Raw genomic sequence first — 27,811 nt, forward strand, 5'->3', positions numbered from 1 at the left:
CGGTTCAGTACTGTTCTCCTCCGGTTTCTTTTGGCAATTACTCCTTTAATTTAAGAAAACACTGCCACTATAATGAGAAAAGTGACTGTAAAAGCAGCATACTTCACTTGAGAGATCTGCCATTGCTACACCTGGAGAAGCCTCTACTTTTTAGGATGAAAAGAGGAGGACAGAGGCAAAAAGGCGGTTTTCACTGCTTACTAGCAGTCTTACTAGGTCCACAGAGCTGCCTCACCCAGCACTTCCGATATTATTTCCCAGTGCAGGTATAAACAATGCACCTGACAGCTCAAGCTGAAAGAAGGTGAATGCATTCAACTAAACATATTCCCTGACATCTCTGTTCTGCTGCTACAACTATAAGCAGATGTCAATCTTCCCCAGCTGAAAAACCACCCCAGGAGCAAGTGCAGTGGCTGTGCAGAGCACTACTCTGATCTGATGATGTGGGATCATCCTGAATGATGTTATGCCAATGCCATCATCTTCTCATCGTCAACATCACTTCATACAATATCCCTGCGTGCCTTTACTTGCACTAGTAGCTCTGCAGGTTCCCCTCTCTTTTTTCTTCACTTTCTTTCATGTTCCTCTCCCTCTCATTTTCAACAGCTTCTCTCCATATCCATTATTTTTTACTTTCTTATTGTCCTTCACCTGGATGTTGCAGGCCCCACTGCAACCTTATTCATCACCAGTTCTTAAGAAATAAAAGCCTTTCTCTTTCATCTTCTACATTCTCTTGCAACCTTTCTCCATGCTTGTCCTGTGGGTGAAGACATGACATGGCTTCCCAAGTATTTACTTATTTATTTGACAGAACTGGGCATACACATACCACAAAAAGTTGCAAAGAGTTAATCTTTTGTTTTCCTTTCTTCCTCAGTTTTCATTTTTTAACCTAAGAACAGGAAAGCCGTATGAATGCATATGGCAACCTTTCCCTTCTCTGCCTATTTTCTTCAGCAGGAACAGCCTGAAGTACTACATGGAAGGGAGATTTCCAAAGAAAAATTTGCTTTCTCGATTTTAGTTGGCTTGTAAGTGAAGTGTGGCTTAAAGCCAGTGTACAAACGTGCAGCCAGCTCTGGAGCTGGTAATGAGACAAGACTGAACTTCTCTGCTGCTTATCCAAGTACCACTACTTTGAAACACAACTTCTCTCACTCCTGTTAGGCTAACTCGAGAGGAGTTTTACTCAAGTGTAGATTAGTCAAGCTATCATTACAGTGAGAACAAGCCCCAGGATCCATATTAAAAATGCCCATGTAGTATTTTATATGTAAGAACACAGATGTATATGTGTGTATGCATACACATATACATGTATATGCAAACACACACGCACACAGACACACATATATAATCTTCAGACTTCTGTCATGAATTTTTAGTTTTTCTCACTGGCAATACTGAGAATACCCACATAACACAAAAAGAAATACAGTGTGTATCTCTCCTTGTGATAATGAAATGGGAATACGGAAAAATTCTGTTACTGAGTGGTACCACTATTTATCACCCCTCACAGAAGCATGCATTGTTGACTGATGGATCATTGTCTTTCACCCAGATTTCATCCTGCCGTGGATGGTCCAAAAATAATGACATCCATAGATATATGCAAATGTTTTGCCTGGCATTAGGAAAGAGAGGGAAATTGCTATTGTCAATCTCAACTTAAAAAACAGCTTGGTTTTTTTCTCTATGTAATGTGACAAAATATTATTAAAAAATTGACACAACAATAAACAATCTATGTCACTGAGCAACTTCATCCTGAGCTTTATGTTGTGACAGGGAAGGTGGATTCCAGTGGTGCCTCAGAGTGCAGAGAAATAAACACAGTATGTTCAGTTCCAGCACCAGTGGACTTCAACCGTTGTAACTAGTTAGGAAGACAATCCATAGTGGGTATGTTGCAGAACTGTTCTTGGCTCCCAGCTGTGCACTAGGAAAATGTTCTATGCCATTAAACTGCAGTAATTTGTTGCAGAAACTTGCATGCCACATATGATAAAAGATAAACAGTAAGACTGAATGCAGCAGGACAGTATAAGACATTTTGATCTTGTGGTGTGAAACACTGTCTTTTACCTCGTGGAGCTGATCTCCCTGGTGAATAAGAGCTGACATTTATATTCACATTATTACACTGCGTGCAAGAAAAAATATGGTGATACCGTATGGTATACATCTTACTGTTTTCTTCATTAAACATTCCTTAATGCACTGCTTGCATTAACATGCTAAAGAGCCTTAAGTTATCATTCTTGGTGTGTGTTTCTGATCTGTTTAGTACAGAAACCAATGCACTTGATAAAAGTCTATTGCTTTATTCCTCATAGGGGAGTAGACCATCTTTTGATGGTCGTGATAACATTTCGCTGTCTTTATTGTTCAAACATAATGGAAGCACTGAGTATTGTCATTTACTAAAACTCGCCTGAGAGAGGACACCCTCCAAAATGTATTTCATTAATTGTCATTATTATTAAAAATCTGAGTTCTACAAAAGAACATTTCTGCCAAAATCACCATAGTGCAATTCTGTGTAAAGAGTCAGTAACTTCCAAAACCCATGAATAACACAGTATTTTTGTCCATATTTGCTTTTAGGTTTTGTACAGGATGAGTATAAAATCTGTCTTCTCTCCTTACCTTTTTTACAGAAAAGTCATTTCTGAAAAACACATTTCCCAAACAATACTACAGTGCCATAAATGATGAACAGATAAACAGCTTAAGCCCAAGCAGCAGTTCTGATCAAACTCTGCTCATACAGTCAGTAACAGGAGAAACCTTCAGTAATGCCTTCAACTGCTGTAGAAATTATTCTGTCCCAGTCCTTATACATTTTCCACTCTATTCCTGTGCTATGCATTCAAGAGCTGAGTTATAAGTATAGCTTTTAATCATGCTAAGACTTAAAATGGAAAAAAAAAAAAAAGAGTTGTTCAAACCTACTGAAAAATATTTTCAGTTTGCACTAACTTGTACTGTAAAGGGCTTCTCACATTACTTAAAAGCTTACCAGTGACGTCTGGCTTTACAAATCTTTAACCAGCCTTTTTTATGTCTTCTGATTTAATTGTACTTTTATGAATAGAATGTCTGTTTACATTCTGTTGCATACTGACTAGTGCCAAAACATAAAATTGCTTCCTGGTATCATTAAACATCCATTTTTTTCACTGATACAGCCTTGATTTTGAGCAACTTAAATAACATAAGAATCCAATCAGTGCAGGAAACAATTCGTATCACTGTACTTTTATTTCTAGATCTATAAAAAGAGGAATTATATAGCAGTAGATAGACTTACTAGCAGTGAGACGAGTTTAACATCAGGAGCTACTGTGAGAAGAAAGGCTGGAAGATTCAGCCTGGTCTACAAAATACTAGCAGGGAGCTGTAGCTTGACGAAGTTATGCAATGTAATGTTCTGGATGCTGCTGGAGGTTTGTTTGAGTTCTGAAACTGCTACGATTAAAGATTAAATCATTTCATTGCATAGCTTCTTTTGCTTGAGTCTTTGAAAACTGATGTTTTAAGGATCAGCTCTTGCTGCGGTCTGCAATATCAAACTTCTAAAGGAAGCTCTTTAATTTCAGCAGGGATCCTAGTGGCATATAGCTACTATGCACAGTCAGAACTCGTAGTGAAAAATTAGTCTCATCCTGTTGGTAGTAAGTCAACACACAGTCAGCAGACTTGCATTTTGTTTTCTTATTGCATGCATTTTGAAGCCAGTATATTTAAAAGACTATCAGACACAGGTTCCCACTGAACCAAAATTTCTTAAAAGCAGTTGAGGTTGGATAACCTAAGCCAAAGAGTGACACAGAAGATTTCAGTGATAATGTCATTTGAAACAGTTGAACTAAGGTCTGTCCAGAGAATGAGGCTATTTTGGTTATTGCACAATTGTCTCTGGCCTTGTGGCATACCCATCACATGTTTTGGTTTTTTTCCTGAAAGTTGCAATGATGTTGTAGCTGGGACAGGAAACAAACATGTTGCAAAAAGATCCCCTGACTCCATTCAACTTTTTAGCACAAAAAGGAACTAAGAAGCTACTTGTGCCATTTTCAGAAACAAATGAGATTTTCAATACTGTAAAGTTAATAACCGGAACTATAATATCCTTCAATGCTGCTGTAATTTGAAGCAAACACCTGGTTTAATGACTCTCGAATCCATGTACTGGAATCCAAGAAGTGCACTGCCCCAAAATCTAGCAAAAACCGGAATGAGTAACTAACTAAAATGGAAACTGCCTTCCACTCCGGAGGGTCTCAGGACTACAGCCAAGATTTAAAAAGAGGTTGGGGGAGCTGCTTTTTAACAGCTATAGGACTACCAGGTACCAAAAAGGAATTTCCAGGTGCCAAAGCAAGTTTCTGGAATTTTAGCTGGTAACATAAAGCGTTTTTTATTAAATGCTTGCTCTGTTCACGCTTTGAAGTAGAAACGATTGTGCTCACCATTGAACACAATGGCATCAGAAGCGCACAAGGCCTCAGATGTGATCACAGCATCATTTATTTACACAGTAGGTTCATAAAGAAGGATAGCCGATGCAAACAAAAACTCAGAAATAATCCTAAGAAATCCAGTATTAATTACCACACCAAATTTCAAAGCAGCCTGCGAGGCCAAAAGCTCTTCCTCTTGGAAGAAGGGGCTGTGCAATTTGTGCAGATTTCTGATTGTCGAGATAGCACAGCTGCACACTGGCTCAGGGCCGCTCAGAGGCTGGGGAGGAAGAGTATCACCTCTCAATCACTGGCATTACTAATTCAGAGAGCATTTGGGAAAGGGAGAACGCAGAAAATCAAGCCCTGACCAAACCCAACCCTGTTTTATTTGAAGATCACTATCTGAGATGGCACAGCTGCAGGCATATGGGCAACAGCAAGCATTTCAGAATATCCACTCCCATGCCGAAAAAGTGAGTTGAATATATGTTTGTTTAAATACAATTCTGTCTGAATCCCAGAACTTCTACTATGGCATCATTGCTTCCACAAGGAAAGCTGCTTACAATGATGAGGCCAGGGAATATCTCTTCTATTCCTATTTATTAGGGGGCTAATTCCCCATCCACAAGAGGGTAACTTGCAGTGCAGTAAATAATGAAACCATCTGTGTTCTGAGTCATTCAAAACTCAAAGACATTTGCTTATTGCATTTCTAAACAGAGAGCAAAGGTTGAAACCTTGTTACTCTTCAGAGATTACTTCTGAAACTACACATTTTAAAACTTAAAACTGAAATACTTCTATCTAAAACAGTCACACATAGGCAAATTTATTACACGTTTCTGAGGGCTTGATCCAAAAAGAATGTTCTCCCTATGGCTGCTAGCCCAGATGAAAGCGCAGAAAAGCCTTTGGGGCTCTACAGCTGCAAGAGAGATTTGCATATTGAGAGATAGGTGAGGAAGCTTTTTGGCAACACCTTCTTTAATTAGGTAAAAAAAAAAAAAAAGGAAAAAAAAAAGAAAAGATGGTGATTTCACTCAGGTCTTCTTTGGAAAAGGTTCCCAGAACAAAATTTATTTTGAAAACAGAGAGGGAGAACCAATCCTAGATCAGTGAGGCTGGTGCTAGATGTTCACATATCTATGCCTCGTTCAGATTGAGGATCTTATCACTAGATGAATTCCATGACAACATATCATGGGTTACTGTGGAGAAAAGAAGGGAAACAGTGGGGAGCAATGAAAGGTGGAGAAACAGTTTCTCAATCTCTCTGTCTAAAACTGTGTCACCCCATATAAATAACGTAATATTCATTGGTGAACATGTTTAAACCTGAGTCATATGTGTTCCTCATTCAACCTTGACCGATGTACAGTCTGCACAATTTACATGAAAATATTCTTTGGACCAAGTGGAGTAAGTTCTATCAGGAAAAAAAATCCACTAGGTCCCACTTGCTAGGAAACATAGATCTAGTAACCTCTGAACTCAACTGCTTGGATAAAAGCAAAAATCTGAACACGCTTGTCTTCCCTCTCCAATGAGGTTCATAACTGTTTGTGTCAGGATGGTTAGGTTTCCTCTGCACCTTCTGAAAAGTTATCTTATCTTTTGTATTCCCCAATGCTGGACAAGCATAGCTCTGAAATCTTGAAGGGACCTGTACAGGAAGAGACTATTCTTCTCCCTGCTCTATCCAGAAAAGATGAAGCACCAGTAGGACCTGGTATCCATTCACACAGGTTTCCAGTTCCCTTTATTCCTCAAATTGTATTCAGCTGTCTGCACTATCTTATTGTCATATCAAGATAACATTTTACTCTTTCAGTATTGCTGTTTCTGACTCTTATTTTAGCAGCCTGAAAAGGCTGTGGTCAAAGATTTGAGCAACATGGCAACAAGTGGACACAGCAGTGTTAACATGCCGGTGTATAAATAAATCAAATCTGCCAAGCAGCAACCTCACACCAATGGCAGGTAGCAAGTAACCTTATTAATGTCAAACAGTTGTAGTCAGCAGGCAGTAAGTAAAGAAAAATAAAGGCGAACAAAACCCAGAAAATCCTTTACTAGAAGAACTGGCTAGTAAGGATTGTATCACTGGAGACCAAATTGTTATGACTGGTGCCAATATCGTTAGCTTTCATCTTTTTACTCACCCTCATAATTTTCTTATGCCTAACAGATGAACTTACTGAAAGATCACTCCCTCTGTCTTCAGTATGTATCCTCCTACACCTTTGCAGGTATTGCAAGACACAGAAGGCTAATTTTTTGAATTTTCTTAAGCTATAAAAAAGACCTCTGCGACTTGTGCGGAGCAAATAATACAGTATTACACTGAAACTGCCACACTAGTTCTCTTTCAACAGCCTGCCTTCAGCAGTAGCCCTGAGCAGATGCCCAGTAGAATAGTAACAAATAGGGTAGGGTTGGGTTTTTTGGACTGATAGGTCCAAGGCTCCAAGTATTTTCAGTTTTAAAACTTATTAATCCAGGTGTGCCTCTATCTGTTCACTCATCCTCAATGGATCCAAGAACATGTCCATTCTCTCTTTGAAACCACATAAATTTTAATAGTTAGCACTGTGCTAGCATAACAGAAAGTTTTAGATTCCAGGAACTTAATGACTGATGTGGACAACAGACATGTTCAGACTCTTCTCTCAATTCAGCTCATCTATCTGTCTGGAACCTACTTAATCCCTGCAGAGAAGTAACCTTTACAACCCAGATCTCAGAAAAGCAAGTTTCATTCTTTAGAAATATACCAGATGAAAGTTATTGAAAAATAAAACTTAGAGGAGGATATCCCTGTATCTTGCTACAAAAGCTACATACCATTTTCACCACAAGCTACACCATCTTAATACTGTATTATGCTATCAAAGTATTCAGTGTATTTTTAGGAACGTATTGTAAAGAATTCCAGCAAGTGCTCTTAATGTTCTTTTGTTTGGCAAATGACATTGCCCTCCCTCCATGGTTAAGACAGCAAATTACCAGACACCCTAAAGAATGCAACAGTCTAGCCAAACCTAGAAAACCCCACTTTTCACACCAGCAACCTCGCCAACTACCACTCAGTTTCCAACCTCCTCTTCCTTGGCAATGTCTTTGTGAAGGTAGTGGCATCCAAAACCTAACAGCACCTATCCCTTGCCAGCGCCCTGGCTCCTTGACATACAGGCATCAGACCAAAACATGATAGAAGAACAAACCCTCCTGGCACTGCCAGTCCATGTGCTCCTGGTCTGGGACTGAAAACAAACCTCAGAGTGGATATCCTCTGGGGCTCTGACAAAAGCAACTGCCTGGTTCTAATAAAAAGACTCATGTGAAGTATAATAAGAACAAACTGAGAGGAGTGCAACTCCCTCTCATTCTCCTGCACAGACCCTGTAGTCCTGTATTCTGCAGTTCCTAAACCTCAACACTTTCTTCCTGCGAGTTTAACCCCAAGACAGTATCACATAGGGAGGATGAACAATGCTAGAAGTTCATGTACCCTCAAATAGACAGATGACATTCAATTATGCCTCTGTCTCAGCTTAAATGAAGGGTTTCAAGGGAAGCAAGACACAGCTTCCATTTTCTCTCCCCACTTGGCAGCAGATAAAGGAATAATACTGCCAGCAGTGTATCCGAAGCATGAGAAAGTGTTATGCTCAAATTTCAAGCAGAACATTTCATGATGAAACCAGCTACAGATTTCCTCTGCCCTCTATCTCCTTATACCTTCTGGGACACTGGAGTTTTTCAAACATTGGGGCATCTGATTCTTGCCCCACAAGGCTGCCAAAAGAAAGCCTTTGTAACTGGTCTGCTCGTATACTGGCCTTCCCGGGCTCTGTTGCTGGCAACACCTCTCCCGGCTGAAGTAGCCTAGGGCTGAGACTGAGGGTTGGTGCAACTGGACTCACCAAAGGATGTGATCCTTACTCGTGAAATATACACTTCTACCTTCCTACTCCAAATGCTAAATGGTACTTTAAGAACAGAATTTTGAAACATATTGAAGGTGAGTTTCCAGACTCTGCCTTCAGCTTCCCAAACCCAGAGGCTACAAAGAATCCTTCAAAATGACGAGGGGAAATGAATACACTTGGCTTTTCTTGCACTCACAAACAGAGATATTCTATAATAAAAATAAACGCTCCACAGAGAAACACTCCAAGTTTTACAAAACTGTGATTATCTGTGAGGAAATTCTTCAGGCTTGTTTTAGGTGTAAATTTTCTGGTTTGGGTTTTTTAACCACTATCCTACATAACTTATGTCACTCTTTAATAGAGAAATAAAAGCCTACACAACGTCCCACACAGTTTAGAGAGAAACAGCATCAAAGTCTCCAGCCAAAATGATTTCAAGTCTGCATCATCCCTTGCAAAAAAAAAAAAAAAATTACACTAAAAAAATCACTTGAAAAAGAGCTTATGACACTATTTGACTTGTTCCCTTTTTCCCTTGTTGACTTTGCCCTCATATCTCTAAAATATATCTGCGGTCTTCCAGTCTATGTTTCTGGGATTTATACTACTAGAATATGGCCTTTTGTATAACAATCTATGATGCTTCTCCCTCGTTTGGGTATTGATATGCAACACACACCTAACATATTCCACCACATGTAAGAATACTTTGACTGTATGCATAGTACAAAACTGTAAGGCCACAAGGCAGGCTGTTTTCCCTAATGTTTGGACAGATCCAGAAAATATTCATGTATATGTAACAGCCTAGCATCACACAATTACTTCTTGGTTAGAGCGTGGTTCATTTCGCATTTAGAAAAAGAGCAAACTGAGTCAGTTGCAGCTTATTTCAGATAGACACTTTTTCTGAGAGCCAAAATGAGAAGATACAGCATGATGGTGGTGGCAGGAGTCACTCCTTAAAAGCTCATTAAAAAGTGATAGTATGTCTGTCGCACTTGTTGACACTTGCCACACTCTGGAGTACTGTGTCCAGTTCTGGGCTCCCCAGTTCAAGAAGGACAGGGAACTGATGAAGAGGGTACAGCAAAGGGCTACGAAGATGATTAGGGGACTAGAACATCTCTCTTATGAGGAAAGGCTGAGGGACTTCAGTCTTTTGAGTCTGGAGAAGACTGAGGGAGGATCTGATCAATGCCTATAAACATTTAAAGGGTGGGTGTCAAGAAGATGGGGCCAGTCTTTTTTCAGTGGTGCCCAGTGACAGGACAAGAGGTAAACTTGAACATAAGAAGTTCCATCTTCTTTACTTTGAGAGCACTGTAACAGGCTGCCCAGAGATGTCGTGGAGTCTCCGTCCCGAGACATTCAAAACCCGCCTGGACGAGTTCCTGTTTAACCTGCACCGGGAGGACTTGCTTTGGCAGGGGGGTTGGTCTAGATGATCTCCAGAGGTCCCTTTGAACCCCATATCACTCATGATTCTGTGATTCTGTTTTTCTTACCCCGATAAAATTCACAAAACAGCCAGCACAGCCCAATTGGTTAGAAGGATAACTCCACAAAAATATGAAAAACCTTTGGTCTAAACAGTGTGGAATTGCAAAGTCTGGGTTTGATTCTTATTTTTAGAGAATCTTTGAAAGGCTTTACATTGACATCTCTCTCAAAATAATTCTAAATATCACTAGCTTGACTTGTTAACAATGTGTTCAAAAGCTGCTCTGAGATTATATGAAAAATATCTAAAAAATAACATATGTGCACTTTATACTGCACGTATAAAATAAAAGTAAAGAAGCTGGTGGCTTAGGTCACAGAATTTAGAGGTAGGTCAATTATGTTTTGTTTGAGATAAAAGAATAATTGTAGCATCTGAAGACTTTTCTGAAAGTAAAGTTATTTGGGATCTTGTCTCATTCCTCCATTGACCATCCCCATTTATGAAATTTTAAAAACCATGAACTGAGAGAAAAATTCCTTAGATTAAATGAATGTTGGAACTACAATTGAGGCATTGCCAGTTTAAAAAAACTAAAATAATCACAGCTTGTCCTGATTATATGTACTTAGCAGTGCAAAATAGGTTGCTGACCAATTATGCTCTCTTTAACTATTAACAGTAGTATCTTTGTTCTCAAACAATGTTAGATGCACATGTTCTGGAACTTATATTTACCTGGTGGATTCTTGGCAGGATCATTGTGGCTTGGACTTCCTGGTTGTCCAGAATCTATAAAGAAATGAAAGAAATGTTTTACTAATTTGTTTTGAAAGTATCTCGCAACCTTTTAATACCCTCCTTCAGCATTAAACTAATACTTAACTTTGTTCTTTAAAGGTCATTTCCCTGACTTTCTACATGAAGGCATTACTGAACAAACACACTATATGTAAACCATTTTATTCAGAAGTAGAAACATTGTGAAAGATGCAATGATCCTAATAAGAGGAACTCATAGATCGCTGAATAAGGACAAGAGAGTCATTCAGGTAAATACTCAAGTTGTAAACACATCTACAAGGGTACCTTTTCATTCCTTTTTCCTCCACCCCACAAATATAATATTGCGTAATCAGCAAAGCAGAGTAGTTTCTTCTCAGGCAATGACCAGAAAGGAGTACTGGATCAGGCAACTAATGGCATTTGCAGTGATGAGTCCAGTTTCTTTACCCTTTCCTTAAAGCACAAAGGTCTACTGCTTTCACAGACTCAGGACTGCACTGAAGACATGACCATCTGTTTTAATACAATATAGGCTTTTTGTTCCTAGTCTGTGAGAATTGCCGCTGTGAAATGAAGATTATGTAGCAGAAAAACTAACAAAACCCAAACCCGGTAGACTCCAAAGAGTGGTCTTTTCATGATACATGCACCTAACGAACCAAGAGGAGAATGCAATTTGATGTTAACACACTAAATAATAATGATATTCTTACTCATAAAAGCAATTGCTTTTAAAACTATCTACTTTTTGCTGTATTCCCACACCAATAATATAACAAAACCCTGCTCCACTGCAAGAAATTGTTATTAACAAAGTAAGACATGACAGGCATTATTTTACACAAAAAGAGTAAGAAATTAAATTAAGGTCAACTATTTCTTCTGTATATAGGTATCTAAAATGGAGCAGAGTAGTTTTACAGTCTGAATAAAAAATATCCTCTTTTTAAAATGTAGCAGTGCTTATTAGTAGCATAGGACCACCAAAAGATTGCATCATAGCACTGCAGAAATTGTTACCGCCAATGGACCCCAGAGGGAAGTCAAGAGCTCTGTAATACATTGGTGCTTACAATGTCCAAATTAAAGAAAAAAAAATAGAAAAGGAGTAAAGTACATATAAACAAATCCTTGTCCTTCAATCCCCATCACTTCTTCTTAAAGCCAATGTAGCCCTCAACCTAGAATGAAAGATTCCCTCCACCTGCTACAAGAAATTCATTGAAATATGCAACCACGTGCTATGTAGCTTAGCAAACATGGCTTGACACATGTCTGTCAAGCACTTTAAGTTAACACAAGCTTGACTCTACAGAAGATATTATCTGAGTTGGAAATCCATTCCACAGTTCAAGTTCTATTGAGTTCATCTGAATGCCAGCTGTCACAGAAGACAAGCATCTGGGGGTCTACCGGAGTACTAGAAGACCAAGGCACATGGGAAATCCAGTTCAAATGGTACTAAAAACAGAACTGAATTTTCCAATACTGAATGAACTCACTCCTGCATACAATAAAAAACACATTGGATAACCAATTTAACATGAAATTTCCTCTATCTTCTTCAACCCAGGGTAGCAAGAATGCAGGACAGGCCTCCTGGCCAAAGTCTACACATCCAAGTTTGCGCACCCAAGTACTCTTAAGAGTCCCAGTGTACAGCACAATTATGTAGCCATTCAGTATGCCTGTTTCTTTTCACGATAAGATACAGCGCATCCCTTCAAAAAAACCAAATCAAGTTAATTTGAAAACTCAAACAGCTACAAGATATGCAAAAATAAAGTGCTTTTCAAAATGAACCCCTAGACGGACAAATGCCCTTTTCCCTGTGTTGCAATGGGAAGGTTCACCCTCCAGAGGGTGAGCTTGAATATTCTTCCAATAGACATTCTCTGCTTCTGCAAATCAAATGTATTATTATTTAAACTAAGATTATCAGAGAAGATTAATTTTACACTGCAATGTTTCAAGCGTAAAAGTACTGCAGATGTGTGGCTAAATAAAGTGTCAATTTGGTAGCAGATGCACCCAATAAAGCTTGGACAGCATAGCTTGGGGAGTGCAGAGATTTGAAACTGGATTAATGAGGCCTACCAGAGAAAAGCCTTTGAAGTTTTGTCCTGTTAAAATTCAGTACAAAGATGCACAAAGTGAAGAATATTTTCTAGCTCTTGCACAGCAATTTGCCTTTACTCCTACGTTCTCATTGTCAACATGGCCACTTTCTGGAACCAGGGGTTAAAGACTGATGGCAGTTTAAACAATTTGTTATCATATTATAGTAAGATAAACTAGAAAAGAATTTTCCGGTTATAGGGATAAACAGTTGACTAGTTATTATAATTTGCCAGACAGACTTATTTTTGTTTTATGTTAACTACTTACCAATCACATTTTTTACATATTTATTCTCACCCTATTATTTATAGGGTTTTAAGCAGTAGATGCTACTAACATATTGGCCAGCAGCATCTCAATGATCTTGAGAAAGTAAAGAATTATTGTAAGCTGAATATGAGAAGCAACTCCTCTAACTCTTCACTGAAAGTTGAGAGAGCAAAGAACTGTATTCTGTATGAGTATCAGCCCACGTAACTCTGCACTTTAAGCAAAGAGAAGTGTCTCATTCTCAGGATGAAGGACCCAGACCTAAGATGGTCTGCGACAATCCAATTCTCTTATCAGTGTCAGTAATTATAAAGCACTTTCCTCATTTGATTGGATGCAAACAGCCTTGCAAAGTACAAGAGATCCATGATCATTATAGGAATAAATTATATGAATAACTTAATTTATAAGCAGAACATTGAATGAAAAGAGACATTGGAGCAATGCTCTTCTGAAAGAGGGAGTAAGAGGCATTTTTGGAAGGCCACAGAAACTAAGGAAGCAAAAGACATGTTAAGACACTTTAAATCTTTCTTTGTCTTCATCTGCACACGATCATTAATTAACAACATGAGCCCCGGGTTTAAAAGTTGCAGGCTTTTCTTCCAGTGTGATGCAGAAAGACATAAACCAGACTCATTGTCTGCCTAGCTGGCTTTGCATTCAATTTTCCACCCAAATAATTCTATGCACATTAAAAAAAAAAACCAAAACAAAACTTCCTAAGCTAGAAGTTGCAAGCAAAGCTATACAACTAGTAGCAAATAAAACCCCATCATGTAAAGTTTCAACATTGTCATTTAGGTAGCTCCCAGCTGTAGGTTCCCTTAGTTTATTCTTTTTCTTTGTTTTTTGTTTGTTTGTTTGTTTTAAAAACCTCCTTCTCAAATTTGACCGTTAATGTGCATTTCTTGAAAAAAATTTTCCACACAGATCTCAGATGTACTTATCCTTATTTGCTACAGAGCAAAAACTCACCTACACAAACCATTTCCACAGAATTGCTTTCACATGCACCTCACAACTACAGAGAACGTATCTTCTGCTCTGCTCTTCTTGGTGCTGACTGCTCCAACAGTCAGTGGCTGATGCCTTGATATGTTATTGCTCTATGGGTGAACAGTTTACATGAGAATGGTTCAAATCAGCCTTTATAGAGTAGATGTCTGGTAGATATTCATGGAAAGCTGATACACTTTATGTATAATTTATGATGATTCGGCATGGCTTCCACCAGGACATTCAAACTCTTTATCTCAAATTACTCTTTCTTTTAGAAGATGGTATGAAAGGATGAGTCAAGAAGCTGGTATATTTTACAATTAAATAATTCCCATGTTTTCATTTCTAGAGGTCAATCCCAATGAGCATCTTATAAATGCAGGCAAATCTCACTGCAGCCAGGGTTAAGTAAAACTGACTGCTGGGGCCTGATGCTGGTGAGAAGAAAACATCCATTTCCCCTGATGTACACTAGGAGAAAGGTGGTGCCATGACACATCTCTCTTGGCTTCATAAAGCAGCGGGGCATGGGAAAGCTGATGGTTTGCCACCCAGTGAGGGACAAGATGCTCTCTCCCACTGAACCACCGTGTCTTTGACAAGTAGCAGCAGGAAGGATGCACACACCAGCAAAGCCAAGAAAGTCACGCTGCTGTTCACTAGCTTCCTGAGGGATTTTTTGAATTGCTCATCTCAGTAGTCTAACCTGTCATTTTTCAGCTGATAAGAATGGATACTGTCTTTAAAAAGTAAGTTATGCTATATCTCCTTTATGCCCCATACCATACAAAGAATTTTTCTTTTAAGGCTCTCTGCATTAGCATAACATTGAAGGCCTTGAAAACAAATAGAGGCAGAATCTGTCAAAAGAGAAAATATTTTCTTGAGCCATGTCTTAGATATAAGCAGATTCTTCACAGGTGTCATACTAATCAAATAAACTTCCGCAGTGTTTTCAATGAACACATTTCACTTTTCATTTGCCACAGGCTAGGAGACAGCCTCTGGGCTCAGTTAATCTCAGCTGACAGCCACTAATTTAATCATTCACCAGCATGTAAACACACCCCTGTCCTTTGATAGTCCATGATTTGAGTATGGGGGAGGATAAAGGACCAGAGCGATGTGGCACCATGTAAGTATCAGTTTAATGTTGTTCAAACCTTCATGTACCTATACAGCATTTGACTTGACAACTGACAGTCACTACCATTAACAAGGATCACAGCTGACTCCCAAGCTGTCATCCTTCAGGATTACATTGCCCCGTGACATCACAAACTTGAAGCAAATGGTTGTACTCTGGAAAATGATAGGATTGCAGGACACCCCAGTCTGGTGGGGATCTGGGAAAGTCTCCAGTCCCAGCCCCTGCCCAGCGCAGGTTCAGCTGTGGGATCAAACTTGGCTGCTCAGGTCTTTACAAAGCCAGGGTATGAAACCCCTCAAGGATGGAGATGGCCCAACTTCTCTGGCCCCAGCTCCACTGCTGGGCTGTCCTCGTGGGGAAAAGACTTTCCAAATCAACACTTCATCTTCCAAAGACTTTCAGAACATAGTCATGCTAGGAAAACATTCACGGCAACAAAAAAAGCACGGTAGCTCCCTCTTCTCTGAAGACAATAACGTGACCAGCAAAAATCCATAAAGTAAATAAATAATTTCATCTGTGTACTTTACATCATTACTGTTAATTATTATTTTCCTAATTTTACTACATACTTACCTTCTATTAACTACATTATTTTACCTTGACAAAGCAACTGATTCGATTTATAAGCTTCCCAAATACTTTTAATGATTTCATTTTGCAAAAGCAATGTCTTTCATTGTATACTATTTCTATACCTAATGATCCTTAACTATTGTACAATTTTATTCACACCAACTCAAGTGATAAAACAGTTTGTTCATGATATAAACAAGCTGAAAGTGTTGTCTTGTATTAAGTATATGCTGAAATGATGTTTTAAACATGGAAATTAAATCAGTGCAAGTATCACCCCTGTTCTCAGAAGTATGTTAACTTGAGGGGGCATTTGTTTTTCGTATTTTCATAGGCCACTGCATTTAATGAAAATACTCCCCCCGAAAATTTTGGCTAACTGATTTCATATGACAAAATGCTCACCCCCACCACTTTCTTTGAGATCAAGTCCTGCGAGGAGCAGCTGAGGGAACTGGGGTTGTTTAGTCTGGAGAAAGGGAGGCTGAGAGGAGACCTTATTGCTCTCTGCCTTAGAAGTGGGGGTCAGTCTCTTCTCCCAAGTAAAGTGATAGGAGGAAACAGCCTCAAATTGGGCCACAGGAGATTTAGATTGGATATTGGGAAAAAATTCTTCACTGAAAGGGTTGTCAAGCACCAGAACCGGCTGCCCAAGAAAGTGGACAAGTCACCATCCCTGGAGGTATTTAAAAGATGTGTAAATGTGGGACTGAGGGATATGGTTTAGTAGTGGACTTGGCACTGTTAGGTTTATGGTTGGATGCGGTGAACTTAAGGGACTTCTCCAACCTAAATGATTCTATGATTCTATATCACTTTAGATATATGAACTACAGTTCACACAAGGAGGAAGCAGGTCCTCAAAAAAACAAGTAGGGCTTCACCATGAGAAAGACATGTTTGCACATTGAAGTCTGATATCTTTTACCAACAACATACATTCTATTAGCAATACATGTTCATGACACCCAGGCTGAAGCCCTCCACAACACAGAAACAGTGACTTCCTTTAAAAATGTCATTCTGCTACTCCTTATCTGCCAGGAGTTCCTCTGTGTTCACCAAGACCACTATCTAATACAATGCTATTACACTGCGTAAGTATATGAGGCGCTAGCCCTACAAGTTTTTTAACACATTTGGTATTCATCTAGCTGGTGGTAAATGAGCAGTGCAGAGAAAGGAAGTTAGGCATTTAGGCACAAGCCATGGGGCAGTGGCATTGGCTCCCAGACAAAAATGCACTGGCAAACGCCACTGGCTATGCAAGGAAGAAGTGCTTGTTGCTCAGCTTGCAGAGGCTCTGTGGCATCCTCCAGGGTTCTGAAGACATATCATAAGCTTTGATCTGCTTGCAGACCTGGTTTTCACAGATTTGAGTAAGCATGCCAAAGAAACCTATGTGCAAAGGCTCTTAAGCTGACACAGAAATAGCAGCCCTGGTTGCTGTTGACATGAGGTGTATTCAAATCTCAAGAAAGCCTCAGTTCCTCGGTGTAAATTCCATTTTGGCAAGTAATCCCCGCTGCTTTTTGCTCCCTTCATTAGTTTGCACCCAGGGGGCACGGGAGGGACCTCTTGGGAGAACAGAGCAGTGGCAGGAGCTACTCTGAAGGCTGGACATGCTGACCCTACCAGGGCAGGCTTCATCAGCACCCACATACCACACCAGGAACCATGAGGTATCATAACAGTGACCTGTACTCCTTCACCTTGAAAGGGTGCTGCCATCTAACCTTCACCTATCTGAAGCAGGCAGCAAGGAGCGGAGGTGACTGCTGGCCCCAGAAAGCTAAGCTATCTTATCTGAGTTGCCTGTTGGCTCCAGCAGGCACCTGGGTTTTAGCTCAAGCAGGCCTGCCATTTCACAAAAGCCTTCAAGGTTCAGGCATAGAGGTGCTGCGGCTGAGGAGACAGCCGACCCGGCAGGCAGAAGCTGGGCTCTGTTTTCATTTTGGTTGGAAACCTGTTTGCTTTGGAGTGGGGACACGGCAAGAGCCCCTCAGTCACCGCGGCGTCCCCTTTCACCACACTGCGCCCTCCCACAGCAGACAAGCTCTCCCGCGGCCGGCACGACTGGGAGGAACCCCCACGCCTCTCAGCCAAAAGCCCCTCCGTCCCCCTGGCACACGTTGGGCTCTGCCACGGGAGGCATCACCACGCTCGGGGCCGGCCGGGGAGATCCCAGCTAGGCGGGCAGACAGAAAGGTCATGGCGGGCTCCCTGCTTCACCTCCCCTTTTATCAGCAGCTCCGATCTGCTGCTGCCAAGTCACCCAACCGGCCATTGTCGAGACTGTTAACTTTTCTTCAGAGTGTTTTAATTAGGTAAATAAAAAATGGTAATTAAATCAACATTACGTAATGTGTTTCTGATTTGTAATCTCATTTAAATTAATTAACTGACTCAGCCCTTGTTTAGTTTTTAAACTGCCCTAGTTAAGAAGTGGAGCTCTGGGAGTAAATCCAGTTTTTATATAGCTGAAAGAAATTCAAGGACCTAGAAGCACTTACCAGAACCAAAATAGCAATAACACAGTCAGCTTTTCAGCTTTATGTCCCATGCACAGATTTATCTTTTTAATTTAAATTCCCTTATTTGTTTATGTAAAATAAATCACAACACTTATTTATTCAAAATATTTCTTATACAATTTATAAAGACCGTATGTTGCTCATTTTGAAAACTGAACAACTTTCCCCAGCTGTGTTATAAGTTGTGCATGGAATATATACATATTATATATATATATGTACATGTACGCTCACGTACACACACTTTTAAGTTAAGAAAAGGGTTATACTTTTTCATGGCCTGAAACAAATGTTTCCCATACTTGGAAATATTAGCTGAGCTCTTTTTTGACATGTACGTTAAGAAAAGATTTACATAGGTATCTTGCCACATGTGGATGCATGTGAAAGAATGAAGTTTCTTTCCAAAACTTACTGGTTTCAGTAGGAAAGGATGAGATATGAACGCTTAATTTCATCCATCTGGAAGATACTGTTGATACTAGCTATAGTCAGAAATATTCAGAAGTTGTTCTTGGAAACCAAGAAACCTTTTACATTAAGGTATGTATCATAAAGGGCTTTTATTACGGATTCTTTAGAAAATGAAAAGCAAAAGGCAGAACACAGTGAAAGACTTATTTGGGTGTTTAGAGAAGAAAGAAAATATATGATAGACTGTATTAATGAAGAAGTTCATATTTGTATGTAAAAAATAGGAATTTGTATGCATATACCTTCAGCCAATGAACAAACTGGCCACTTCATTACACTGTGAAAGACAAAAGTTGACCCTCATCTTCATGCAATGTTTATTACTAAGAAATTGTGCACCGATCCTGGTTTCATGGAAGTCAAGGTGAATTTTACCACTGACTCCCATGCAGTCAGGATTTCATTTTCTGTTGCATTTTAGGGCAGTAAAGCAAAAAGAGTTCAGGGAGATAAAATACACATTTCCACTACATAAGGCAAATGTTTTTAGACATGGGATAATGATGACATGACTATGAAAAAAAATCAGCTTTGTTCAGTATGGGTCTCAGTCAAAGGTCGTTAAAATCAATGGAAGCTAGCTCCAGCTAGCTTTGGACGAGGCACTTAAAAGTAGAAAACAAAGCACAGTTCAACAAATACTGTAGGACAGGGCTGTATTTTTTTCTTCAAAGTTCATAGCATCCTCCATTAAAACATACAGTAATAAGAGCTGGATTCTTCAGCCTTTTAGAAAGTTACAATCATATGCTGCTTTGCGAGTCTAAAACATCACCTGACAAAGAACCCACAAAGTAGTTTACAAATATTAGCAGAGGCTCATGAGGCCTCTCTACTATTCTGTAGACAGAGATCTCCTAAAATGCTAAGTACGCCACCATACTATACACTAATTGGGCGAAATAAACAGCATTTATACTAAAATGCTGGGGTTTTATATATCATGGAAACTCCAAATAGAGCACTGTAGTGTTTAGTATTTCTTCAAACCAGCTAAGAACAGCATGAGGTAATATCTCTGCCAGTCACTATAATTGTGTTTAGGAGTCCAAAACAAAACTGAAGTTTTCTCTGAAATAGGAGGGAAAATTCTTAATGATTTTACAACCTAAGTATCATTGTAATGTTTCTAAATACGGTAAGATTTGCTAAAGGACCTCCTAATTTTGAACTATGACCCACAATGCTACCACAACTATGTTTTCATTTTGATTAATTTCAAGTTTACGACTGGTGGTAAAACATGACTTTTAGCATAAAATATATGGAATACATCAAGAAAAGACCCCAAAGAGTGATGGTTTGGGTTTGGTTGGTTGGTTGATTGGTTTGGGGTTTTTTCAAATGCTGCCTATACACTGCAGAGAATTTCTTATCTTGAGATTGCCAGTTGATGCTATGCGCAGTTTTTAAACACTGGGATATTACCTTACATCTAACAGAGATGGGGCATAAGAAATGCCATAGTTCTGTGTATCCTTGAGTAATGTATTTTTTTATCATAGATAATGTTTATGTGAGCAATGTCTCAAATGGCAGTAAATACACCTAACTTGTAGGTTATGTTACTGTATTTTTTATAAAGTGGTTTTAATTCCATCTGCTATAATTAAAAATTCATAGACAAATTATGCACCTTTTTGTCCATATTCCTACACACATACTATCAAAACGAACTAACAGTGACAAAAGAAAGATTAAATCTATCAGTGGCCACTAAGTAGGTAATGCACAACTGGCTGAGAAAAATCACCCTACCCTTTCATACCAGTGGTTTATACACTTGACTGGAATAGCATGTGTGCTCTCAGTCACCATGTTTATATTCCAGCATATGCAAGTTGGTAATGAATAAATAATGAGAAGAAATGATGTATAGAGTACTAAAGCAACAGTGATCAAAAAAAAATTCTGATCAACGCATTGACTTTCTGTCTACTTTGACCTTTTACAGTAGATAAAAATTAGAAGTACCTAATCCTATGATGTGTCACAGGAGAATTTGGAATGTGGAACTGACTAACCCACAGAAATATATGACTAACCGAGTTTTGTGTTTGGGCAAGGATGTTCTGCAAAAAAACACAAGGAATTTTTTTTAAAGCATGTAACCAAAAAAGAAAAAAAACAAATGTGTCCTGATTTAAACCTTGTCTTTCAAATTTAAAAAAATCTACAATTCTAAAGAACACTTTTCCCACAGACTCCCTATCTCTCTATTAGCAATAGTACTGCCATTGCAGTCATATTGGTCAAAAGCTATAAAAGAAATATTAAATGCTATGTGATGTTCATTTGTGTCTTCCCAACATAATTCTATCATTTTGTGGCTGATATCACATGGGAGTATCTGATTTTTAATTCTGTAATTTTCACTGTATAATACACGTCAGCATATCACCCACTTTGGCTAATTTCTAATGTATTAGCATCATCTACGTAGGTAAAATTCCCTGACATAGGTACAATATCAACTGCAGTTCTGCAGTCAAGATTTTAAAATATGCTTGGTTTGATACACAGCAGGGGCTGCTTTTGCTCTTTGCATTTCAAATTATTTACTAAAGCTGGCACATGCGCTTGTAGTACCTAAGGGTATTATATACTTGGAAAAAGGATACTACTTTTTATCTGAAAAAACAGATGTATGGATTCAAATTCCAAGATTTTTATTTTTATTGCTTACTACTTTTTACTTTTTCTGGTTTGCATGAGTAAAAATTGAGTGTTAATTAAGAAAAAAAAAAAAAAAAAAAAAAAAAACAAAAACCAAACCAAACCAACTAACTCAAAATTCTTACCGCACCGGGTAACTTGCCACTGCCTTGAACATCATTTAACCATCCAGAGTTTCTAAGGCTTATTTTCTTACTGCTGTTCCACCACAGCAGGACCTTGAGAAATCTATCAAGTCTGATTTGATCTGCAGCTATAAAAAAAGTCTTTTGAGTTAAAAAACCCTGTACAAGTTTACTGAAAATACAACAGAAACTTAAGTTTCAGTTTGTGGCAGAGAGTAAAAGGGGTTGCACCACCCAACAGCTCCAAGACATGAAGCCAGAGTGAGTAACTTTAGACATTCAACACATCTACTGTAACTGCAGGAGTTACATTCTTATTAAAGGCCCTTTTCTACTTAAAAAATTTCTACTGGCTAAAGATATATGATAACATTTAATCCAAACAGCCCTTTCCATTTTAATAAGTTTGTATATTCATGTACCTGTGCGTGTGTGTGGTGAAATTATACATGCATATAGCTTCAGGGTTATCTTCCTTGTAGACCAATGTTCGGAGCTTTGTAGAGGGGAAAGTCTAATGAGTTAAACATGTTAACTCTCTTGTGCATTACTGAGAGAACAGGAATAAATGTAAACAATAGCACCTTCACAACAGCATTCCTTACAGAAATATTTCAGATTTTTATAAAAACATTATAGCAAAAACAGCAACTTAATACTTGCACTGTCCTTCTTTAGGAACAATACTAATCATTTTCCCCCTGTGCACCCACAGAGCAGGTTCAAGATTCAGTTCAACATCTTTTTATGTGTATTCGACCACTTTGACAGCTCTGCACTGTATTTTTCCTGGACCTGAAGATCTTAGATGAGACACAGTGCACTGCACAAGAGTTTCAGTGTACGCACTGTAATTACAGCAGACCCTTTTATGACTGATTTCAAGCAGATGAAGATACTTTTATGGAAACCTGTGAATTTCTCAGATTTTGCTTTACCTTCCTCCCTTCTGCCTGTCCCTCTCTGCCCTCCACAAATACACAGACACCTTGTTCGCTTCTGAAAAGACGTTCTTACAGCTCCCTTTCTAGCCCAGCCTCCTTTCATTGTGGTTGCTGCCAACACTTCAGAGCAGGGTAAAGTCAATCTGTCTGTGCTGCTTGAGCAACTTAATGTGAATTTGGAAAACTGTGCAATGCAAAGACTAGACTTCATTCAGATCAGCCACTCTTTCAGTAGTTCAGATTTCCACACAGTTGCTAAAATTTGCATTGACATGCAAATGAGATCAATTGGCTAGCTAGACAATAATCTTTACTCTTATGAACAGTTATAGCAAGCAAATCTCCAAAGCCCCAAAATGCTTTTATGTTTTCAAGCAGTTTTCCAGGAGATGCTGTACATCTGAATAACCAACAGTATCCTTTTAATGCCTATTTAAAAGTGAAACACGAACAACAATAGAGCCTTTCAGGACAGTACTATGATATCAGTAACGGCAAGAACATGAGAAAATTCAATTCTCTCATGAAATTCACCTTGGCCTAGGGCTGTGTTTCTCCACCCAGTGGGTGTGACTGACAGGCAAGCGCTGCAGAGGGCCCACTAGTCACTCCTCACACTTGCAAAAAAACAAATCAAGAAAACCAACACAAAAAAAAAAAAAAAAAGAAAGGCACCAGTCCCAGGATAACAGCAGAGGCAAGAAGCCTGCCCGTCAGCCTGCCCCAAGCTTTTCCCAAACCCTCTCCAACCTGACACTGTCCTATGGCAATGTACACTTTCCACATGATGCTCTTCTGCTCACTGGCACCAATGCACTTCCACAGGTGGGAGCCAAACAGGGTGCGTGACCCACCCGCAGCAGAGTGAGGAAACGTCAGGGCTGGCAACAGAGCTCCACCAGCAGCAAAGCAACCACCAGAAAGCAAGAGTATGCCAGCACATTTTGGGGCCAGTTTTTCCAAAGTGATTCTGGCATTAGCCTTCCTACATTCACAATTGTTCAAAATTAAGTTCGTGTAACAAAGTTAAAACACGCTCCATATCAAGCCAGTTTGACTGCTCTAAGTTTAAAGCACTGTGTCCCCTCAGGAAACACTAGCATTACTGTATGGCCTCTTTCTTCTATTTTAATCAAATGAACAATCAAATCACTTCCATATGCATAGCTATTGATAACAGCATGATGTAAGTATTCAGGGGATGGAAACAGCACATGAAGACAGATTGCCATGACAATAAGAATAAAACTAAAGCTTTATACAAAGTTTAGTCTAGAGGTTACCACAGTTTGTTAGACTGTATGTGTATGTATACAGGAGACAGCCCAGAAAACACGAATCTCGGAAGATTGTCAAGCTTGCAAGCCTACACTGTTTCCCATACACAAGTTGGCTCAGTCACAGCAAGTGTGGGTAGCTTTGCACAGCTCTCACCTATGCCACTTCAGTCTATACACCACAGCACCGCATTAAGTTCACGTAGATTATAGGCAATCATATGAAGATCTCTGAGCAAATGCATATGTCAGCAACAAAATGATAGCTGATTTCCTAAATTTATTAGCATAAGTCCATTTTAATGATCAGCAGATGCAAAAAATGTAATCAGTATGTTGCAGCACTTAAAAAAAAAGACTCGGCTAAACATACATAATAAAAATCACATTAGGAAATAAAATTTATTAAGCAATGAGGCATTAAAAAAAAGTGCAGCGATTATGGAGCAGAATAAGGCAAATTCTCTGGACTATATCTTTCCATGAGATTAGCAGGGGGAACCACAGTAAATTGACATATCTGGACTATGGGTTAAAAAAAACTTTTTCCTGTGTTTCCATACTTCATTCAGGTGTTCTCCCAGACTGTTCAAATATGTTCTCTCAATGTTGTTTGGAGACTCGTGATGAAGACTGGAATGGTTTAAACCACTAGAAAGCCAAGATAAATTCTTAGCCCAAATGACAACCTCCTTACTGTCTTGAAATCTGTAAAAATGAAGTTTGTGCCTCTTACGAACGATGATCTCCTTCCTACAGGGACTGCAGACCGATTTTAACAACTTGTACAGCCTGAAGACCCTTGGATTGGATGACTACTGTGTTCAGTCCCTGCTAACAACAAATTCAAGGTTAATGGCCTGCAAGGAACAATATTGAAAACCGAATTTTGTTCTTGATCACACATAAGCATACCCAAAGTCCTACCTTCTGCAGGGCAGATTTGTCAATTTCAAGGTCACAAGCTAAGCAGCAGCAATCAAGATCATCTTGCTGATTTCAGGCATTCCCAGGAGAACACTTCCTGAAACACTCCACAAAATCAAGCTCTGTGAAAAACTCTGCACTGATGTTTCAGGTACCTGAGAAAATTACTATCCCCACCCTGGCACTGAAGAACATCTAAAGAATTCACCAAAAAAGAAACAAAGCTGCATGACTACTCAACTCCTTCCATTACTAATGCTCTCTATTTAAGGGGCAAATATAGTTAGCGGTGTGTAAATCGCAACCCAGGGAAGCATAGCTGGAAGGACAGAGACAGACAAGGCACCTTCAGAATAGAAAAGTAATAGTAACAATTGACGTCCACATTTACAGAGGATTCTTCTGTTGTGTTACTAAGAGCAGAGGGCACACACGTGAGTAAATTACTCGCCAGTATGCAATGAATTCAGAGTATGCGGCTTTGTGTGTGTGGAGTTAGAAGTGGTTGTCCACAAGCCATGTTTGATTCTAGGAAGTGCACTGTTAATCCATTAATGACATTGGCAGCCCTTTTACCCAAGTTCTACGTCTATAATTAACTTTAGGAATAATACTGTACATGAAATTGTTAACAATTTACTATAAGATAACTTGCAACCACCTGTATGTATGAACAAAACAACCAACAACAAATCCTTTTTCCTGCCTTCTCTTTGCCATCTCTCTCTACCTTCTTCCTGCCACAACCATATGCCTGGGAATATTCCTCAACCCTGCAACCTTCTCAGTGTCCAGGAAAATACTTGTAGTTAAACAAAGTAAAGCTACTAATAACTGGATAGGTTTCTTGCTCAACTGAACAAGAGACAAACAATCAAATGTTGCTTATTATGAAGTGACCTGTTGCTGAAAGGATCTTTCCCGTTTTTCACTTGCTTGTTGCTGTTACTTTAAAGAAACACCCTCTCTTTAAAGGTGTGCAAGGTAGGGGAGAGGCTGAGCAGATGAGGAATAAAGTGAATAGTCTCTTTTGAAGACTGACTGAAATATGAAGCTGTGCTTTGCATCCTGGGCTTTGATGAATCATCTGAACAGAAGGCTTCCCCTACAAACATGCAATTTTACAACTCATGGCCAACAGTCATGCTGCATTTATGGCTACTATTATCAGCCTTAGTGTTTAGTAAAAAAAAAAAGGAGATTAAAGCATTAGGTGAATACCATAGTCACAATACGAAACATTACAGAAAGAGAAGTGGTAGATGTATTTTCCTGCTTCAGCTTCATGAGATGGAGAGAAGCTGAATCAAAATCAAGCAAAAAAATTAGTCTGAGGAAAAAACATAAAAAACTGTTCAGTTCAGGAGTTTTCAGATTTGTCTTAATGAAGTTTAGGTTCTGAACAGCTACATACTTATTAGAACTTCCCAGCTATAAATATTACCTTAAGCTTAATTTTCTTAGTAGATACAACATGGTCACATACGTTAATTTAACTGCACATCCAACTGCAAGGAAGTGTAGTACTAAACTCCAAAAGAACTTGACTCCAAAATACAGTAAAACTGCTGAAGCATGCAAAACCAAACTGGATGGGGGAGGGGAGAGGGATAAAACGGTTATAATATGTCTTTAGCACTTCACATTTCACTGAGCTTTACTCAGAATTCTTCTTAAAATGTTCAGTGTTCACTGCCTCTGTGAGCAGTTTGCAAAACTGTAATCCATACACTCCTATTGTAAAAAATTTCTCTGTATTCCTGTCTCAGCTATGTGCTGTGTACATTCCATTTAGCCCACTACAGAAGAATAGAAAGAAAACACAAATGTTGGCATAGGTGATTTCAAACCTTAGTTGTTTGACCTTTTTGTATAAGCTTTTGGCATCTGTGACTTGGCAGGCAGAGTGCAGGCCAAGCCAGGACAAAGAGGAAGACAGGAAGCAGAAAGCTGGCCACGTCTCCTTGGCAGTCAGATTTGCAACAGGGTGAAAAACCATATCGTTGCCAAACCAGAAACAGTGGGGGAAGCCCAGATAGTTGGCAAGCCACATACGGCTGTATTGTACATCCTAAACACTAAATGCCTGATAAACTTAAGTGCTATGCCAGAGCCTAATCTATTTAAACTGTCTTCTGCTGTACAGGGGAATGCTTCATTTGTCCTTGTTTATGTGTTTCCTAAAGAACTCACACAGCATTGTTACCAGCATCTAAGGGCTGGCAGGTTAAAAGCTTGCTGCTACTATATGTGTATGAGCTTTCACATCTTTCTAAAAAATCCTCTAAGGTAATGCCAGAGCAGAGGATCCCCACCAAACACACTCATTTTCTGCCCCCAACCCCCATTCCTGGGCATCCAAGCTTTCCAGCACCCCCAGGATATGCAGTGCACTGCGAATTGTGCCAAACCACATTTACCTCTTTGAAAATATTTTTTAATTCTTGCCACATTGGTTGAGCAGGACTAATTGACTTCCAACATCTGCCCAAATATTAGATAAACATCCAGCTTCAAACCTGTGATCTGGGATGAGAGAAGGGCTTTGGGAAAGGTGGCTGTCGGCCACCTCTGCATATTCCCAGGGCCCTGAATGGAGAGATGCTGTTTCAGACTTTGCTGTGGGTACGGTTCCCATCCCAGGTGCAGGGTCAGGTAGCTCACTTCCAGCACTGTGCTCTGCAGGCTGCTATCAGGGGCAGCACAGCAGTGGTGCTCATGGACATGAAGGCAGAGGTGGGAACCCCCCAAGACATCAGCACTGCCAGTGTGGGCGGATGGAGGAACACTGAAGATGTTTCCTCCATCAGTTAGTTAAGGCTCATTGTACTTAGAGTGGACCTCAAATTTCGTAGGGTTCATTGCAGAGCATGGTACATGTTGCTCCACTCTCCAGGAAGGCCTGGCTCCCTGGTGGACCTGGAGATTGCCTTACACATAGGAGACCCTCAGCAGCTTCACAGGGACTCTGCTCTCCCAGAGGGGTACAAAACAGCTTTGTCCCAAACCCAGCCGTTTGGGAGATTTATTGATAGACAAAACAAAAGAGCTATTTCCTTTCCAATTATCACCAGTACTGCTGTAAA

The 27,811-nt window shown here is 39.5% G+C and overlaps 1 protein-coding gene across 10 annotated transcripts in view; it reads right to left on the reverse strand.

The window, feature by feature from the left end:
- Nucleotides 1-27,811, reverse strand: part of NFIB (nuclear factor I B) — a 277,138-nt gene that overhangs the window by 66,328 nt on the left and 182,999 nt on the right. For all 10 annotated transcript variants that reach the window (XM_074166088.1, XM_074166085.1, XM_074166086.1 and 7 more), the window contains exon 3: nucleotides 10,602-10,655. In XM_074166088.1, the coding sequence (XP_074022189.1) occupies nucleotides 10,602-10,655 (54 nt within the window). The remainder of the gene's footprint in view (nucleotides 1-10,601; nucleotides 10,656-27,811) is intronic.

The sequence above is a fragment of the Numenius arquata genome, chromosome Z (genome assembly GCF_964106895.1).
Source record: "Numenius arquata chromosome Z, bNumArq3.hap1.1, whole genome shotgun sequence".
In the NCBI taxonomy this organism is placed as follows: Eukaryota; Metazoa; Chordata; class Aves; order Charadriiformes; family Scolopacidae; genus Numenius; species Numenius arquata.